We start from the raw sequence: 21,078 nt of genomic DNA on the forward strand, positions 1-21,078 counted from the left end.
GAGTAACAGGGTGAGAGTATTGCTTGTGATTTATGTTTGGAATTTGGAAGAGAAAACAAAACAAAAAACAACACAAAATATGCGACAGTTAGTGCCAAATGTTGTAGATGCCACAATGATATATGACACAGCTGTACTGCTGATATTCTGACATAGGACCGACACCATTCCAACTTTAGGTTGACCAATCATTTCGCCCTACCATATACGCCAGCAGTCCCGGCTAGCTCAGTTGGTAAGCGAACATTCCTGTGAGGTGGTTATCCATGGCTTGAACACCAGACCAGGACACATTTTCCTTGTTTCTGTGAAAGCTGTATGGCTTCAATTTGCAGGCAAGTCTACACTACCCGAGGGGTTTCTCCTAAACAATGAAAAGTAGAATATGAGGTGACATGGCCTGAAATATTGCAGAAGAGTCTTGCACCATCCAATATCAAAGGTGACTATGTACAGTGCTCTAATTCATTCCAGATGGAATCAGAAATCCAAATGAAAAACTGTGTTGGATAGTTCTTTAAGGTACTGCCACTTCAACAAAATGTGCTACCAGATTACAAGAACGAAAAGATCTTGCTTCAGGTTAATGAAATTGAGCCTGATACAGACTTTTCAGCAAAACTAAGAAAGAAAAGAAAGCAGCACTTTCTTGATGCTGACAAGTGCAGTGATGGGCCAGCCGCAGCCCTCCCATTGTCGTGGTATGCATCAGTGCTTTCATACTAGAGCACTTGCAAAAAATGCCCACAACAGTGTAAACACTAGCACAAGAATAATACAAGAGCATTCAAGGCATGTGCCAAGATGAGGATCACAATGCTCAACGAAGGATTGCTTTTCAAGTCATCCAGAATGCATTTTTTTCTTTGTTCTTCACATTTTCTGACACATACACCGACTGAAAAATTCTTCAAATTACTATATCCTCCCATTCTGATGCAACTCTCATGAGATCACGCACTTTGAACAATCGAATATCTACTGTGTCAAAATATTTATCTTTAAAGGGAAAGAACACTCGCCAAAATATATCAAAGGATTATGGTAGAGTTGAAAAGACCTTGCCTCATAGAGTACAGATCGAGCACTAAAATATCAGAGGCTTTACAATTTTAATTTGCCATTGAAAATCGCATTAAAAAAAACGAGGTGCTATCCAGCGAAGAAACCCTATTACTTTCAAGGTAATACCCCACGTGACTACATATATCAGCAAAATATCGCTGATTTTCGGATTTTCGTAAGTGCACACTTTCTTGTTACTTCTAGAAGTGCTTGTCATTATTTATTATATTTTGCGCTCTCTGCACTGAGTCATTCTAGCGGAAATTAAGAAGAAATGGACATGGGCAGAACATGTAGTGCGAAGAGAGGATAACCAATGGTCACTAAGGGTAACAAATTGGATTCCAAGGGAAGGAAAGCATAGCGGGGGGCGGCAGAAAGTTAGGTGGGCGGATGAGGTTAAGAAGTTCGCAGGGGTCAAGTGTATGCAGCTAGCACAGAACCGGGTTAATTGGAGAAATATGGGAGAGGCCTTCGCCCAACAGTGGGTATAGTCTGGCTGATGATGCTGATGCTGATGCACTGCGTCCTTAAATAAAACCACTCCTCATTTTGCACTGCGAGAGGCATGCTTTCAGGTTTTGCCACTAGATGGCACCACAGTGTTTGGAATTGCATGAATGAAGCGATTATAGTGCCCACTAAAACTTTCGTCGACGAGGCTTGCATTATTGTGCCGTAACAGCCTTTAGTGTGAAACTGAAAAAGAGTGTTCCTCAAAGCAAAAAAATATTTAATCACTGTCTGGCGAGTGAAATTTATATTTGTTTTCGGTACATCTTTTTTCTCGACCACCAGCCATCATCGTGGTCGCTGCTCATGGTTTCTAGCATCGGACTACATAAAGACAGCCGCATGCACTGATCGAAAAATTCTCGGCAAAAATTTTCAACACCGTTTCTACCAAATCCACTATGGAATCGAACATATTAAACATCAATATTTCCATTGCGCCGAAAAATATTTTAGACCTAAATTTTAGTATTTTGTCCCCTTAAAATCAGCTACTGGCCTCTTTAACTCCAATTTTTTTTTCGAGTGAACAATGTGACCTTGCGTACTGATTTTGATTTGAAAAACACACTGCTAAAGAATTTGGAATGGAAGGCCGGTCTGGACGAGTCTTCAGCTAGAGTGAAGATTGCTGGGAAACGTATCAACAACCTTAGATATGCGGATGATACCACTTTAATGGCAGAAAGTGAAGTGGAACTCAAGAGACTTCTGATGCGCGTACAAGAGAGTGAGAAGTTTGGGCTTAAACTGAACATTAAAAAGACAAAGATCATGGCATCTTGCCCCATCAAGTCCTGGAGCATCAAGGGACAACAAGTGGAAGCTGTGACAAATTTTCTCTTCTTGGGCTCCAAGATAACCCTGGAAGGAGACTGCAGCCATGAAATTAGGAGACGCCTACTTCTGGGAAAGAGAGTCATGGCTAGCCTTGACCGCCTAGTAAAGAGCAGAGACATTAGCCTGCCAACCAAGATCCGTATAACTCGTGCTATGTATGGTATTTCCAGTTGTGATGTATGGATGCGAGAGTTGTACTGTGAAGAAGGCTGACCGCCGAAGAATTGACGTGTTTGAATTGTGGTGCTGGCGGAGAATCTTGAGAGTTCCTTGGACGGCCAGAAGATCAAATCAGTCGATATTGTCGACCATAAACCCTGACTGCTCATTGGAGGGTCAAATTCTAAAGTTAACGCTCAGCTACTTTGGTCATCTGATGAGAAGAGAGGAGTCGCTGGAGAAAGATTTTATGTTGGGAAAGGTTGAGGGTCACCGGAGAAGGGGTAGGCAGCGAACGCGATGGTTAGATGGCATCCTCGAGGCGCTGCAGATGAAGTTATGTGATGTTAGGAAGATAGTGAGAGACCGGAAAGCGTGGCGTGATATGGTCCATAGGGTCACGAAGAGTCGGACACGACTGAACTGAAAGAATTTGAACCATAGAATTTCTATTTTGAAACTCAGCAGGACAAACATGAGAAGTATACAGCACTGAAACAATCTAAATCTCCATACCACAGGCACACGTGATCACAGGGAATATAACAGATCAATGCCTTAACACTGCTTCTTCATTTTAACCCACATTTGCTCCACCCACCTGCAGTGACACAAACCATAATGGTCATTAAAATTCTGAAGAAAAAATTACAGCTGCCAACCCTGCAGTTAAACCTTAGTCCCAACTAAGTTGGCAAAATTATAGAAAAACAATTTTTTTTTATAAATACCAATATACACATTATTTCACCACTGCCCTTTTTGTATACCCCTACCTTTATTGTACCTCGGTTACTTTGTTCTGCCTTTCACAGAAACTGCCAAAGCTTCGTTCCTTTTCTATAGTATACAGTACACTGATTCTGCTGCCTTGTCACTGTCAGCTGTATGTGGAGTGAGACTTGATCAAAATTTTTCATTGGCCTTTCCTGCCAATTAGAAGGACGGAAAATAATGTTTTAAAAAATCTAAAATCGAATGCAGATTTCTGTTGTCATTTCTATTAACTTGACATCAGGCAGCCCATGCTTTTACGTTGACTGTTTCATAGCAGTATAAGATCAGCAAATACTATAGGAGGTATACCAATGATCGAAATGGGTGTCATTTGTCATGCCACTGAAGCAAAGTTCAAATCTCCTGAAATATAGCAAGAACCACTTGTGTACTTACGCAGCTTATCTCTACAAATGACTTCAAGTCTGCGTGACTGTATTTCTCAAAGTTACTCTAAAACAAGCCCCAAGGACAAAATCAAGTAAACAGACATGGGTCGGCAAATAAAAGTGTGGGAAAATGCTACAGTTACTTACCCGTCGTTGCCTCGATTGTATTCTGCAGATCCTCTGCAATGCCTTCACTCTGCTTGTAGCTGTCCCAGTCCAGTTTTGACTTTTCCTGCCTGTTAGAGAGCGGAGCTCTACACTGAAGCTTGTACTAGCTTGTACTACATCAGGGCACAATCAATCATGAACTACAAAAGCAAAAGCATGCCAAATTCTGGGCGCACCCCAACTAAATTTGGAAGTCACCATTGGGGTGGCCATAGTTTAATTACCCACTAGCCCACACCCTGACCCTTCTATGCTTCTACAACAAAGAACCTCATCAACGAAGCAGCTAAGAATGCATCAGGCCTCTCACTTTTCATATTACATGCAAGAAGAATAACAAAGTCTGTCCAAGCAGTAACACAGGCGGTATATAGTCGTCCCCCTTCCAAGGCACAAAAAGAAAGAAAAAAAACATTATGCTGGATGCAAATCTTGGACGATAATGAAAGGTTTTTTTCCCCCAAATAACCAGCCATATTGCATACTGTTTTCATTTCATGATCTCAGCAAATCAATAACTCAGCACCAATGCAATACCTTACCAGTACAGGTACCATCAAAAAGTAAATGGAAGGCAATGCTCGTCAAAAACGTCAATTTTAGTCGCCAATATTTTATGCATTGCTGAACAGATGTGTATTCAGTCTAAATGTGGTTCTATGAATTACATGGTGCACAACAAACCTCGACCATTTGGCTTTGGATTCAAGGAAATTCAATTTATATTCAACAAAGTTGCCTTCCTTTTGACAATGGATATACAAGACTCCAAGAAGTTATGAGTTGTAACCACTATCGTGTTGAAAACATTGTTGGTTCATGAAACGATGCCACAAAGTGCATGATAAAATGGCTTTGGTGACTACACAATGGCACTCATGGAGCCTCTGCGCAATGCTGTCTAGAAAATGTTTTATGGTTTACAGACAGAACAAGGTGCAGAAGATGGGTAAAAAAAAGTCAAAGGAAACTGAGCAAGGGTTGAAAGGCAGCCAAGACAGAGTAAGCAAGGCTAAACACTGTAGGACAGTTAAACAGGGTTAAGTCCAAACTGAATTTTACACTGATTACTTGCTCCTGGCTTTCATTTTATTATAAAAAGAAAAAAGAAAACAGCAAATTACAGGGTCAGCATACATAATGCGATTACGAGTACCAAAGTTAGAATGACCTATCATAAAAAAATCCTGACCATCAATAGTGTTAAACAATGAAATGTGTTCTGCATTCTAAACTGATCAGCATTCTTACTACGTAAAAGAGAAGGTCAACACTAACCAGTGTACTAATTTTCTGCTTCTTGCTGAACAGCTGGTTCAGCACATTTCCTGCTCCACCTGGCTTCTTTTTTCTGAAGGGAAAAAAGGAAACAAGTTACTGATCATACAGTGCCTTTTCATTTTCTTTTTCTACTTTTGACTCGAACACACTGTGTGCACAGAAAGAAGCATAATGTTGTTGAACCTAAAGGGATATTTTTAACAGCTGTCAAAAAGCCACTTTTTGTTTTAAAAGAGACATGAGCACATTTGGTAACAACTAGGGGGAGGGAGAAAGAAAGATGTAACCTGTGCGGGATGTCATACAAGGTGTCCTCCCAGTCACATCTGGCTACCCAGACGTGAAATGAGTATGAACACAAACATGATTTTCCTGGGAACCTTCCCTCTGTTTGAATTCAGAAAGTTGCCATGAGGCACTATGAGCACAGGTGGTCTCATTACAGCACCCCAGTGGCATGGCGCCCTGTGCTAGGTGTCACCCTCGTTCTGATTACCCTCAGCTGCATGGATGCTCTGCGACAATGATGACAACAAACATGGTTCGCGCAGAAGCGTTTGCCTTGAACAGCTAACACTGCAAAATACAAATGTGCCAGCAATAAATCTGGCTCGGCCCATTTAATTAAAGCTTTTTATTAGCATGTGAGACTACAATTTCTCCCTTTTTTGAAACTGATGAATTGTTATAAGCAGCGAGAGCATGGGATTTATTTCCATGCAAAACTTGACAGTTGACTACTGTATGGAATAATTACGCACATTTTACGACATCCACTAAGCACAGATGCATTTTCCTCTGCTTTTATGAGCAAGTCTTCTTTCACACAAGACATGTTCTCTCATTGCATCCCAGTGAGCAAAAACTACACCTACTCCCAGTGTGACGCTACACAAAATGCATGCACGCAGCACTCACCAAACTGTTTGACAGGAAAACATCACCAGCTTGAGGAACTTTTCTAAGCTCAGTTTTTAAGTATAAGTTTTTTGTATTTCTAGCTGGTTTCAGTTTCTTGCAGACTTAAAATTAATCTTTTTTTTTTTTTTTGTTATATCGTCAACAGGCAAAATGCTTTCTTCAAAGATTGCAGTATAATAGTAAATAAACAGACATAATAACCCTACACACGATGCCCACAAAATATGCCATCATAAGAACATCTAAGCAGGACTGGCAGTAGTGTTATGCCACATTCAAATGCTGGGGAAATACAAATTTTGACCTAATGTGCACAGGTCTGCCACCCTGAACAAACTATAAAGGCTAAACAAAATTTAATTATTGGCTCTGCCACCTTGGATGGTACCACGGCTACCATAACTATGTTATTCTGGTACATGCATTAGTAAAGCATTGTTTAGTGCTTTTGACAAGCAGGAAACAAAGCATTACAGACTAGGAGCATAGCCAGAAATATTTTTCCAGGGGGTGTCATATGCACCAGTGAAAAAATAAGAGAAACAGCCTCTGCCCAAACAATATCAGAGTCATTTTTCTCCTTTAATAAAGCCAAAGGTTTCAAGTTTCATTGACTGCAATATCTACATAAAATAAAAAGTGCACACAGGACTACGAGGACTTGATTTGTAAAACACATATGCACTAATTCGGAGATTCAGAGCCTAGCAAAATTGTCTAACATTTGTAATATGTCCACTTTGTGTCGGTATCCACTGAGGGGTGAAGCAGATACTGCGCTTTTTTTCCCCCCAAAAAAACAAACCAACTGAAGACATTTAGTTTAGCTTAATTTGTTTAGCTTATAGGGTTAAGCAACTCAGGCTGAGAGATGCCATAGTGTGGAGGGCTCTGGAAATTTCAACCACCTGGGGTTCTTCAATGTGCACTGACATTGCACAGTACATGGGTGCCTTGCAAATAACTGCGTAAATTGAAAATCTGTGTACTACATGAAAAGAAACGTACGGTATCCTTCACACTTCTCGCCGAACACACAAGCTGTGCTATATGGGAAGGAAAGGCGGGAGTGAGAGAGAAAGAGGTACCGTAGTGGAGTGCTATGGGATCCAGGTGAGGCTGAGAACAAACACCTACCAAATAATCTATGGAAACAAGAGGATACCATAGGGAGTACAGAGATGCATTGGCCAGTTTAATCAGTATGTTATTACCAAATTCAATAATTTTTATTTCTCTCCAGTGTAGCAAGGAGAGATCCCAGCCCAGAAACATTTGGGGAAGAAATAAACAAATTTTACGGCAGCTGAAGAAACAATACTTGCTAGAGAAGCAAATTAGACGTACCATTTCTACCATTCATGGCCATACGCTAGAACACTGTGCATGCTACCATAGTCAATACACAATTCATGAGTCTCATTAGCGTCAGTTGACATTAATAAAACTTAATCACCAAAGCTAAATGCCATTCAGCTGAGCTACAGTAGGGAACTGAGACTAGATCACTCTACCACCTTCACTGCTAATCTGACATCAATAGCAGAGCATGTCTGCATTTTTCAATCAGCAAGGTTCCCCTCGGTAACAAGATCAGAAGTATACAATTGGGTAATACGCATTATCTTGGAAAAGATAGAAGCTTCCATTCTCGTCAGCCACATACCCAGGCGGCAGAGGTGACTTGGACTGTCCAGCAACATCCTCCTGAGTCTTTGCAAATAAGCTTCCTTTGAGTTTACTGACACCTCCTTTTCAACCCTGAAATATCAAAACAAAGTGGTGCACTCATAAATGCAAAATTCTTGCAGGCAATTATACCTGTCGAGTCCAAACAAGCTACACATGAAGTCATTTCTCAACCTTTGTGTGCTACGTGGAAGTTACGTACGATTTGCGTTTGGATACATATAAAATTGTCAAATGTTTCGGTTTTATTACAGCCTCAAACAAGTAAATTACGGTATGCATGCACATTTCTGTACAGAGCCACTAATTTTAGGCATGGCACATGGTGTGGCAAACCCAAACATTTAGACTGTACAAAATATTGTCAAGACAAGCCCCAAGGAGCGTCGGCTTCCAGCACTGATATCAGGGTTCAGCCCCCAGCACGCCTCTCGAGCCAACGGTCACAACATCGTCGCTGTTCCCAAGCGCGGCGGCCGTGCGGTGCTAGGCACGTGGCATTATCCCCCCACCCCCCTCATGCACGCGAAAGGAAAACATCACCTCGATGACAAGGTGAGAAGAAAGAAATCGGTATGGCTGAGTTAAGGTGTCCTGCAGCAGCCGAGCTGTTAAAACCTTGCCTCGGTCAGTAATGACGGTCGACAGTGCACTGCGTCTAAGCACAATGTCGTTGATAAAAAAGTGAACAACTTCACCTTTATTTCAGTGTAGCGTGTCAAGTAGTCTGTGGCAGTCCATGGCGATTACGATCCCCTTGTGGTCGTTCGAGGATAAAGGAAATGGACCTAAAAGGTCCATACCCACTTTCTCGAATCATGTCAGGAGTGGCTTAATAGATTGCAACATGCCGGATGGCTTGAGCGCGGCCCAGGCAAAAAAATAACTATTGCTTTCCAATTGGAAATCATCAATTGGAATCAATTGGAAATTCCCTAATGTGTTTTCGGCACTTTTGAAGAATACCGATTGGAAAATACCAACTGAGCTATTCCAATTGGCCAACACCAAATGGTCAGCCCCAACAGGTAGGCACCAAATGGACCATTCCAACTGACAGACACCCATTGGTCAGCTACAATTGTCAGGCACCAGATGATCCTACAATGACAGGAAGCAATTGTCAGGTGGTCTGATCAATTTATTAAGAAAGATTATAGATATAGAGTCTTATCATGGCATCCAGCTCAGTCCCTGGCAGGTCCCGGCTTGCTCACAAGGCATCCAGGTCCCTGGCGAAATTCCTGCAATTATCATTCAACAGCCTTACTACAGTGAAACATCAATATACAGCAGTGGCCAGGAACAAGATATATAGAGCACACAAAGTAAACCAATATACACAGCACTGAAATTTACTGCAAGCTTAATTTCATGCATGAACATGTTTTATACCTGGCAGGTTCACGGATAAAGCTGTAGGGAGATCCAATCGGACCGCTAGTTGGTGATTCATAAGGATTTACAGCCCAATGAACAGCTTCCACAATATTGCCTCAATCCTCTAGTGCACTCTTCCTGTTTAATATTAGTACTGAACACGAAAATAAATTGCTTTATCCTCACACCTAAAAAAGGAAACAAGTTAAATAATTACTACTAGGGAACTACTTGTTTTTTGGAGAAAGCAGCGGACTATAACAACCAAATCCAAACAGTACATGAACTGATGTTACGATGCGAAGAAAAAAAAATAAGCTAAACAGTTCAGAAGGCAGTATCATACAGGCCATACCTAAATTAAAATACGCTAATAACACGCGCTTTAATAATTTCAAGCACAGAAAAGGCAACCACTATCTGAAATTCTGTTTTCTTGTAGTGGGGCACAACCACTTTCAAGCTCGCGAGCTTGAGCGATTATCACATTGTACACGGCAGTTATGCATTAGGTGTTTGCGCTGCAGCTCAGACTGTCCCCACAGCCTGTAATAAGTAATATGAGAGTAGAGCGCGCCACTTGCGAAGACAAGCATGTTAAAAAAAAAAAAAAAAAAAAAAAAAAAAAACCTTAATTCTTTGAAGACAGTCTGTTCAACCAACGCCTTGGATTACCAAAAACAAGGAGGTTGGTTATAAGCATCGCAAAATTGCAAGAGTGGAACACGGTAGCACCTTCTTTATGGCACTCGACATACACGCACGGACGCCACTGCGCCGACTACGCCTGGTTATCGGAGTAACGAATTCCTTAACGCTCTCGTGTTAAAATGTGTCAGTAGATTCACTCCTATGTCACGCATACATATTCATATAATCTCCGCTGTGCAGATTTTTACGAAACGCGATCGCTGTACTCACTTCCAAATGCGGTCGCTTTCGCCGGGGTCGTCCGTCTTGATGTGTTATTGCCATGAACCACTGTTGCGTCAAAGGTGACAATCCTTTGACACTAGGAATTGGCACAACTGCGCAATCGATGACCTTGCAGCGCACACAGGTTGGTGAAGGTATCCGAGCATACTGCGCGCACTCGCACACACAAGGAAAAAAACTGCTGCCGCGAGCCGAGCCGCGGAAGGCACCAAGCGCGGAAAGATAGTAGCCGCACCAAAGCTGGAGTTTGCTCCGCGACGCCAGCGCTCGGTTTCCAGCGGAGCGGAACTACAAAACCTACGCACACCCGCGCAGCGCGCGGCTGTCTGCGGAGTCTGCGCAGCCCGCTCGCTCGGGAGCGCGTGCTACAGGCAGCCGCGCGTGCAAGCGGAGCGGGAGAAGGAGAGTGAGGACGAGGGGGGGATGGTCGTGCGTCTGTGCGTGCAAAGCCGGCGCTCTTTGCCAGTGGTGTTTCTTATTTTTGCTTTTTTCTGTGCCCCGGCTGACATAGAGGCTGGCTGGAGGCACGCTTTTTATCGGTGCTTTCGAAAGTGAGAAATTATGATTAATTGATCGCCGCGGACATTGTTTTCAAAGAGCGCTTGTTGGCAGGCTCAGACTAAAAAAAAAACACATGAACGCGAATTCGGTACTCGAAGACAGAGGCAAGCGACAGGTATTTTGAAGGACTTGAGGCGGCACCTCTTGATGTCTCTTCCATGTTGTTCAGAGAATGAAGGGTCAAGCCTTCTCGTTGAGAATTGATACGCGTGTACACAGCGACGAGTGCTCCGGGCGCTGGTTGGGGAGCTTCCTTTCCATTTGTGACTGCTCACTTGAAAGGGGCCTATTCAACTCTTTGGGGACAGACGTTTTAGGCGATGCGAACTAGGGATTGCACAGCTATGCTGTGCAATCCCTAGTTCAGTTATTTCCTGTAGCGAATGCGCAGTTTTGAGCTCCCAAAGCAGGATCGCGTATGAGGATAGAACGATTAACGTATGTGTTTTCCCTTTATAAGCGCCGAGTGATGGCATTAATGACATATATCTGTTTCTTGAGGCCGACTTGGTTCTGCGATGGCTGCTGCGGCACCGCCAGTTACAAACAGAGGTGCGAGATACGAGCGGTACGAGATACCTAAAAAAAAAAAAAAAACGACAACCATCGTTTCAATACGAAAGAGAGAAGAGCGAAAAACACTTTCACGAGTTTTGCGAAAAAGCGCGCCGTCACTTTTTCATTCCAGTTTTTTTTTCTTGCCTCCTTTGTTGGAGCGCGACGGCAGCCAGAATGCGGCCGGAGGAGGAGAGAAACAACCGAGTGCGCGCGGGCAAACACGTGCTGGAGAGCAGCGCGGAGCAGACAGCATGCTTTTAAAGGCCGCTGTACGGTTGCTTTTTTGACCCGCTCCGCACGCATGCGGCCCGCACTTTTTCTGCCTCAAGCGGACGTGGTGCGGAAAGGGTGTTGTACGATCGTTTTGCTGACTGCTGGTCAGCCGGACGGTTCCAGCGTCCCGATTGGCGCGTTCGGGCGTCGCCTTCCGTCCAATACCATCATACTCCAACTGCTGCGTGACCACCGCGGAGCTCTTTCGCGTCTTCATCTCTTTCTCTATGTCTTCCTTTCTAGCGTGCTGCATCTCGGCTGTGTCGGAATCGCCATGGCGTGGTTTCTGTCGAGGCTTTTGGTGTGGTCGATGGCTCTCGTCAGCTACCACATGAGTAGCAGTTCAGCAGAGCGCCTGACTACCTACATGGCCGCCAGTAGCGATTAGTTGGTCAGTTCATCGCCGCCGACGTAATCCACCAGCAGCAACGTAAAAGGCGTAAGCCTACAAAACGTCTTTTGAGAGATCGGCGTCGACTCGGCGAGTATTTTACGTTGGTGCGGGACATGAGGAGCGGAGACGGCACAGACTTCTTCCAGTACTTCCGCATGTCTGTGGAAAGGTAAGTAGTACATGTTCATATCATCCTTGCCTGTATTTCGTGAATTTCTTAGCGCAGTACGCCGGTGCAGGTAGTGTGCTCGCGTCAGGGATGCATGAGATGGGAAGTGCGTTTTCATCCGTCAGAGCATAGAGCGTGTGAAAACTTTATTACTAAGTTTGTTTTACTCATAACTATGAAAGAGACTGGGAATGCAAACGCGGTTACATTTGTGCATTATTAACCTCAACGAAGCGAACCAAAGGCGCGGAAGTGCTCGTCAATGAAAAAAATAAAGTATGGACATCAATTTCTTGCCTAGTTGGTTCTATTATTATTGTTTTTTTGTGTGTTTTTTTGCCTCAGCTTCGCGGTAATTACCTAGGCTCACCCGATACGAAGGAGTACGGCCAACATCACGTTCATGAATTTCTCAGTCAGTAAAAAGCATGAACTAATTTTAATTTTACCCGTGGCCGCTGTAGCATATCGCCCTTGTTACTCAGCATACATGCATCTGCCGTGCTTTTTTGCGTACAGGAAACGTGGGGTTGTCTAACTCATTTTATTCAATAGACAAGTGTTTCATTATGCTGTTGTTATTGTGCAGGTTTGACAGTCTCCTAGAGTTAGTTAGACCTCTGATTGAGCCACTCAAAGCCTCAGTGGTCAGTTTGTCAGCTGGGGAGAAGCTGGCATTCACATTAAGGTAAGCGGGTTTTTTTTTTTTTTTTTTTTTACAATCCAGTGACGTGTAAGTTGCATATACCATGTGCAGATGTATGCAATGCTGTCATGTGTTTAAGGTGCATCCACATTTTAAGCTCTTTAGTTATTGCACCGCATGTATGAAAAAAAAATGTACTGTTTACTTGTAATTCACAGTGCACAGTGCCTCATGGGCTTTCTTGTTCTACTTGTGTGCATAGTCACAGCTGTACTAGTAAGCTTTTTAAGTGCTTATGGTTAGCTCCTGCATGTAATCATCCTTTCAGCATTTCAACATCTGCTCAGTCAAGAAGGCAATAATGTCATTTTGGATTATACTAACTTTTTATTGTGGCTGTAAACATTCCTTTACATTTGTGGTCAATTCTATATTGTCAAGTATTGCCATGTCTAGTACACCATGTGCTTTTCGTGAGATCTCCCAGTTTGTTTCTTGATTGCACATACCTTATTTTACAAACAATGCAAGACATCCATCGACCAGTGCTAAGTAGAAATGTGAAAATATGTTAGAATATTGTGAATATTTGCTTCACTGTTTAGCTTGCTGTCAGTATTTTGTAGTCAAGCGGTTCCAAAGCTGCTGAAGAGGAAATGCTGAACGCTGACAAAATTTCGCAGCAGAATAATGCTGCAGCAATTACAGTAATCAGCAAACACAGAAAAGTAGTCAGCTCTCCTGATTTATCTTATTATCTTAGGCTAAAAAAAAGGTATAAAAATTTCAGGCCACCATATCATGCTGAACTAATATTTAAGCATACTTCTAGCAGAATGTTGACCATGGCCTATTGACACAAAGGGCTCCCAGCTGCAAAAAAAACACGTAGACTTGCTTGAATTTTGATTTAGGTGTGATGATCCTAAGTAAATTACATCTCCATAGCTTGATTGCATGCCTTGAATGTCAGGGTCTATTAATGACTTTTTTTGCAAACATACTGCAATTTTTTATGCATGGCTCGTCCAACATCGAATATGTAGATACTGAATACAAGGAAAACAAAAGGCCATATATTTACATAGCATGTAAAGGGACTGTGTAAATCTAAAAAACAGTCCGATAATAAAATATCTCATTACAGTGCATTGCAAATTTGCGTTGTCGTAAGGGAGCAACAGGTCTTGATACTGTTATTTCAATTTAAGGTGGTGGAAAACTAATATTTATGGATTTTGAGTCCTCTGTTGGGGCTTACATGCATCCAGCACATTTACGTTACTTCCTTTTATAAGGTTTCACACTCAAATGTCCATACATTAATTTCCTTTGGATCCTCGTTGATCAGATATTTAGATGCCCAACCATATAGTGAGAATCTGCACTTTTATATTTACCAAGTGTAAAGCTGTATACATTTTGCTGGCTTTTTACAAGGCACATGATTCCATTTCTCGTGTATTAATATTGGCAGAGCATATCACATATACTGGGCCTAGCTCACATTCTCAAGCTTATGGATGGGTGAGATAATGTTAGTATTTGCATCAACCAAGCATTCAGTGAAGAACTGAATACATGTCATAATCTTTTGACTTCTATAATCTGAGTCGTTTGGGATGTTTAAACCCTACAAACCGAAACCAAACAGTACAAGTGAACAAGAGCTCAGTGGCCTGGCTCGGTACTGAGGAAACTCATTGCCAAAGTGCCTCTGACTTCAGGCATTGCAGCAAGTGTGTTCCGAGATTTGTTTGCATGTTCCCTTGTTTAGTTAACAGAAACATTAGTGGTGTGAATGCCAGTGGCACTGCACTTTGTGTTCAAAGTAGGCACAACCTATACGAAAGAAAAATACCACTGCCAAGCCTTGCATAGTCTCATTCTTCGACTACTGCTCCTTGCCCTCAAGGACTTTTATGACATCAGATCAGCTCTGAGATATGAAGCAAAGGGGGCAGGTGTAGTAAGACTCCGACTACGCCGATTCTTTTATTACAGCTAATGATTGGTTGCAGATGTAGTGATCTGCTGACTAATAGAATAATAATTCCAAAATTCTTCGTGCTTGTACTAAGTACTTCATTCTTAATCAAAGAGTGGTTCCATGCCTATGTATTGCCTGTTTGAGATTGTGCTTGCATTTCATGCTTTTTAACAATATGAACTAGTATCTCACCACCATATCAGTTCGGTGATGGACACTTACTCCTGAACTCAAGGATTTGTATTTGATCCAGGCTGTGGTGCCTACTTTTCAATTGAGGCAAAAAGCAAGGCGCCTGTGTACATTGCAATGTTAGCGCACTTTAACGAGCCCCAGGTAGTCAAAATTTTCGGACCCTCCTAACCTAACAGCATCCCTCATAACCTTGGTTCACTTTGCAACGTTAAACCCGTAAACCAAATTATAAACTGCTTCACTGAATGACATCTGTGCCTAAAAGTTTGTTCCATGTACAAATAGTGCTTTGCATTGGTCCTACTCACTGGGTTTCCTATTTTTGCAGGTACCTGGCACACGGTTCCACGTTGAGGATAATAGCAAAGTCGTACAGGATCTCCGACTCTATAACAGGCCGTATTGTGAGGCAAACATGCATTGCCTTGCGGCAAGTTCTTCAGCCCTTGTATCTCCCAGAGCCAACCACAGCTGACTAGAGATGAATAGCTTTTGAATTTGAAGACCTTTGTAATTTTCCAAATTGTATTGGGGCAATTGATGGGAAGCACATTAAGATAGAGGCGCCTGCTAACTCTGGAACAATGTTCCACAACTGCATGGGTGGCTTCAGCACAGTTCTACTTGCTGTGTGTGATGCCAGATATCGATTCATTAAAGTAGGCATTGGGGAATGCGGTTCTCGTGGGGATGCTGGCCTCTTCAACAGCTGTGAACTGGGGAAGGAATTCAGAGCGGGCTCTTGCTCCATACCAGAACCAAGACTGCTCCCAGGCACCTCTGTAGAACTTCCTTATGTCATAGTTGGGGATGAGGCCTTCCCACTGTCTTCAAATCTCATGAGACCCTTCCCAGGAGCAAGCCTGAACTCAGAAAGGAGGATTTTTAACTATAGGCTATGTCGAGCAAGGCGTATCGTAGAGAATGCCTTTGGTATTTTGGCTAACCAGTGGAGGATCCTTCGTCAGGAAATCAGGGCCTCTACAAAAACGGTGGATACAATAGTATGGGCCACTGTGCTTTTGCATAACTACCTGAGGACACTTGATGATGAAGAGGACACCATTTTTCAGTATTGTTCCCCAGCAGATGTTGACAGGGTGGGAGAGGATGGGCGAGTAATTGATGGTGAATGGAGAGCTGATGAGCGCACAGGTCCTGTCTTTACACCTGTTTGCAGGTGCAGCAGCAACAGCTATGGAGCTCAGGCAAAGGCAGTGCGAGAAAAGCTCGTGCGGTACTTTCTCTCTCAAGCTGGACGTGTGTCATGGCAGGACAAAGTACTTGATGCTGGCATTGTACTTCCAAAATAGCAAGTTACATTTACCTTGAACGTGAACATGGTGTAGCCATTGTCGAATTCCGGCCTACATTTTATTCAATAGGCATTTTCAGGTTTGCTCGGTTAACTCACGTTAAAGCTAGACAAAAGAATTGAGACCTGACCCACAGCTTGCACTGCTGTGAGTGGTTTCCTGAAACTGGTTCATGTGCTGCATTTAGGAATTCAAGCAATTTCCGGTTTGCAGTGGCAGCACAGCGGTAGGACGCGACATGTGTTGACCATTTGTATGCGGGGTGAATATCTCTTGAATGCCTAACAGTGCTGCTGTTCTGCTGCTGCTGCCAGGTTCTGGTCTGCATCTGGTTCAGCGGGCCCTCTCATAGCGGTCCGTTTGATCCAGGCCAGCTGGTGACTTTTCATGTATTGGCATGGCACCACAGCTCGCACTGCATTGTGAGTGGCTTCCTGCAACTGGTCCGTGTGCTGCATTTAGGAATTCAAGCAATTTCCGGCTTGCAGTGGCAGCCCAGCGCTAGGACGCGACATGTGTTGACCATTTGTATGCTGGGTGAAAATCTCTTGAATGCCTAACAGTGCTGCTGTTCTGCTGCCGCTGCCAGGTTCTGGTCTGCATCTGGTTCAGCGGGCCCTCTCATAGCGGTCTGTTTGATCCATGCCCAGACCAGCCAGTGACGTTTTATGTACTGGCTTCGCTTCAGAGCTCTCACTGTGCTGCGCTCGTGTAAATGTGTGGTCTTTGCCATTTATAGCAGCTTCTTCATTTATTTTTCTTTCATTCCTTTGCCTGTTCGTGCTTGTGGTTTTCTGTTTTTGTTCTATGTTTCTTTTCAGATGACTTCAGACTTGTCCAAAAGGCAGCTGTGAAGTTTACAGGGGCGTTGCAAGCCTGCAGTGCAGTCATGTGCTTATCCTAACCGGATATATATATATATATATATATATATATATATATATATATATATATATATATATATATATATATATATATATATATATCCGGTTAGTGAACATATATACCCAAGCAAGTGGAGGGGAGCCGTCGATGTAGCTTAGTTGGAAGAGCACTGAACGCTACATTCGGAGGTCGTGGGTTCGACTCCCACCATCGGCACGTTGTTTTTCCTTCCGCTTTGCATTTAATGCTCTTTATTCCAGTAATCAACACACGACAACATTCCCGTAAATGTCAACAGTATGAATAATATTTAAAAAAAATGTTTGCCTTGCACTCTGAGACTGTTCGCTCCTTTAAATGCTATATATATATGGTGATGAAGGAAGTTGTCAAGCAAATCGAGGACTGATATAGGTATATCTATATATATATATAATATTGCATGCAAGCTAGACCATAAGCATTCATACAGCATATGTACACACATATACCGATTGTTATGTGGCGGTATATATAGTTACTGGCAAATAAGGAAATTATGTGCAGTTCACTACACACTGCGTGCTTCCTGCAGTATGTTCTAGCTGCTGACCCAAATTTGCTCCACGGGGCTCTTTGTGCTGCTGTATTAAAATGCTGGTGCGATTTACTGCCAGTCGAGAAGCATATATCTTTTATCACTTCCCACAGATAACAATATTAAATAAAACATCTCGTGTAATGTGTCTAACAGAAGCTAGAATGTTCTCTTAATGTTAACTAATGTACTTCAAAAAGAAGGTCTTAAAAATACTGTCATGTACCCCCCCCCCCCCCCTCTCTCTCTCACCATCTAGCCTATTAATTTTTATTTTTCTCCAGATAGCCCCCTTCTTACCCCAGATGGCTTCAATGCAAAGTCGCGCAGAACAGCTGGAGAGTTGTCCAGCGGAAGCGCGTTTTCTCCTCGGCGTGAAAAGGGCAGGGGATGAAAAAACCTTGTGGTGACATGTTCAGCCTATCACATACAGAAGTTGTGCTCAGTCGTCTATCAAAGAAATATTTTTTTTTAGGCATATAGATGCGTCTGTCTACATGCAGTTTCTTAAGGATGCTTCTGTATTTTGCCTCTTTTTATTGCAGTTTGCATACATTGCTTACTATTCTGTAGAGTTAGTCTTTCTTTATGCCAGCTTTTCATTTTGTGGTTTATTAGGACTTAAAAAATTAACTGCAGATTCGGTGCACAGTCCTATTCAAGTAGTAGTTTTCACCCGCGTCACCATTTCAAGATTGTGTGCACATCTAGAAGAAATAAACTGAATTCAATTTACCACAATAGAATAACTTGTACCAATAGTACCTGGAAAATGAATTTAAATGGCAGCCTTATTTCTGTGCTTACAGGCACCAATGGAAAGAATTTTTTTAGGCCATTGAGCACAGAGTGGAAGGAAGGTTTTTTTGCATTTGTTAAAATCTGTGCTCAAAGTGGAACTGGAAAGCGGAACTTGTTATCCACTTGAAGAAGTGGATAGATAACCTGCAGTAGCAACTAGATATGACTGAAAATTTTAATATTAAGGGCTTTGTAAACACTTTTCAGCAAATCTCATGCCTCAATCAGTCAACACCTGAAGGCTTTGTAGAAACATAGCGTCCAATCGGCCTCATAGGACCACCACTGTGTCATGACCGTTTCACTTGAAGGTGACCCCGAGAGGAAAGCTTAAATGCAATCAAGCCTTTAAATACGACAGAGTGGCCTAGGCTAGTGAAAGCAACTGAAAACTGTTTAGTTGTCTGTCCTAATTAAGTATAGAGGGGTTTTAGTCTGCCATACCTGCAGTGGCTTTTCATTTGCCGTATTCATCCTATTAGCAAAAACACATAGTCTGCAATTTTTACTTATCGCCTCAGGAACAAAGCATCAATTCTAAAGTTGTAAGTAGTCTAGAAATAGAGTTACGTGCAATGTTTGCATCAAGGTACGATTTACATAACTTTACTAACCTCCAACCAGAGCTATCATTTGAATAGCTGCTCATGCATATCTTTCACGCAGGGCACATGAAAAACATCATGGAGAGCATTTCAATCTCGGGACATGAAAGTGGAATTGCTGTTATGCAGAAGTTTTCGTTTTGTGCTTGTTCCCATTCAAGATCATGAAAAAAAAAGTGCAAAATAAATAGCACCGGGTGCACACATTTCTGTCAGCTTTTTTTTTTTTTTTTTTTTTTTTAAAGATAGTTTACTGCTTTTCTATTGATGCTAGTTTTTCTTGAAGCCAATGGTTGAAATGGTAATTGTATAGTCTTAATCATTAAAGGGTTCATAATGAATGCTGCATAATGAAACTCGAGCCAGGTAACCCTCAACAGCCACAGCCGGTGCGCCTAGCTAGTGGGCTAGCTATAGGCACACAAGCTTTTTTTGAAAGCTAGGACAACTGGTGTATAAAACACTCCAAGGCTCTCCTTTAGTTCTGTTAATGTCATGCCAGCTTCTGTTTTAAACACATTACACAATATGCTTTGATTTTGTTTCTGCAATTCTTGAATTAAAATAATGTGTTTAGTTGCACAGTAATTTCTCAGCAGAAAATAAAGCATTTACCCAACAACTAGTGCTTTCATAAAGCAGCACAAATGCCTTGTGGAACAAATATGCAGCAACAACAGGGGGCAAACTGCAGGTGATGTAAATATACCTTAATTGCAAGCCTTGGCAACTATCCAGCCTCTATTCCCACATAGGAATTGCTATACATATTGCTGAAATTCTGATGCTTTAGTTAGCTTGCACGTATCATAAATGAACTGCACCTAAGTAATCAGTCAGTTGGGAATAAGCTGTTTGCCCATGTGTGCTAGCTCTTCAGGTAGTGTCCTTGGGTCTGCCAATTTCCTTTTCACACCTCTGTTCCATATTGTACTTTTTGTCCTCCTCATGAAAAGGGGGGAGGGGGGGGGGGGTGGACAAAGAGAGTTTGCACTTGTTCACACTTGAGGCTATTCACCTGTAGATCCCTCTCCATATCTTGCTACCTTTCCCGGCTGTATCTGGGCCAGTTCGGGCTAGACCATTGTTTTTGTTGCCCTTTCGTTTACATCTTGAACTTTCACAGCATCCTTCTTCAGCTGTCAATTCGAAAATACCTTTCTGTTGCTTTGTTTTTATTTCTGCTGGATATACGCATCTATATGCCTAAAAAAAAATATTTCTTTGATAGACGACTGAGCACAACTTCTGTATGTGATAGGCTGAACATGTCACCACATAAGGTTTTTTCATCCCCTGCCCTTTTCACGCCGAGGAGAAAACGCGCTTCCGCTGGACAACTCTCCAGCTGTTCTGCGCGACTTTGCATTGAAGCCATCTGGGGTAAGAAGGGGGCTATCTGGAGAAAAATAAAAATTAATAGGCTAGATGGTGAGAGAGAGAGGGGGGGGGGGGGGGTACATGACAGTATTTTTAAGACCTTCTTTTTAAAGTACATTAGTTAACATTAAGAGAACATTCTAGCTTCTGTTAGACACATTACACGAGATGTTTTATTTAATATTGTTATCTGTGGGAAGTGATAAAAGATATATGCTTTTCGACTGGCAGTAAATCGCACCAGCATTTTAATACAGCAGCACAAAGAGCCCCGTGGAGCAAATTTGGGTCAGCAGCTAGAACATACTGCAGGAAGCACGCAGTGTGTAGTGAACTGCACATAATTTCCTTATTTGCCAGTAACTATATATACCGCCACATAACAATCGGTATATGTGTGTACATATGCTGTATGAATGCTTATGGTCTAGCTTGCATGCAATATTATATATATATAGATATACCTATATCAGTCCTCGATTTGCTTGACAACTTCCTTCATCACCATATATATATATAGCATTTAAAGGAGCGAACAGTCTCAGAGTGCAAGGCAAACTTTTTTTTTTAATATTATTCATACTGTTGACATTTACGGGAATGTTGTCGT

General features: G+C 42.3%; 2 protein-coding genes across 2 annotated transcripts in view; both read right to left on the minus strand.

Annotated features, from left to right (window-relative positions):
• The window catches only part of LOC146205227 (beta-alanine transporter-like), a 166,702-nt gene that overhangs the window by 69,520 nt on the left and 76,104 nt on the right, over positions 1 to 21,078 (minus strand). The gene's annotated exons all lie outside the window — the stretch shown is intronic.
• The window catches only part of LOC146205231 (beta-alanine transporter-like), a 112,874-nt gene continuing 100,313 nt past the window's right edge, over positions 8,518 to 21,078 (minus strand). Inside the window, exon 10 of the mRNA XM_084582681.1 lies at positions 8,518 to 9,046. Within this exon, the coding sequence (XP_084438807.1) occupies positions 9,016 to 9,046 (31 nt within the window). The 3' untranslated portion in view covers positions 8,518 to 9,015. The remainder of the gene's footprint in view (positions 9,047 to 21,078) is intronic.

The sequence above is a fragment of the Amblyomma maculatum genome, chromosome 1, assembly GCF_055883805.1.
Source record: "Amblyomma maculatum isolate TAMU_Amacu chromosome 1, ASM5588380v1, whole genome shotgun sequence".
NCBI lineage: Eukaryota > Metazoa > Arthropoda > Arachnida > Ixodida > Ixodidae > Amblyomma > Amblyomma maculatum.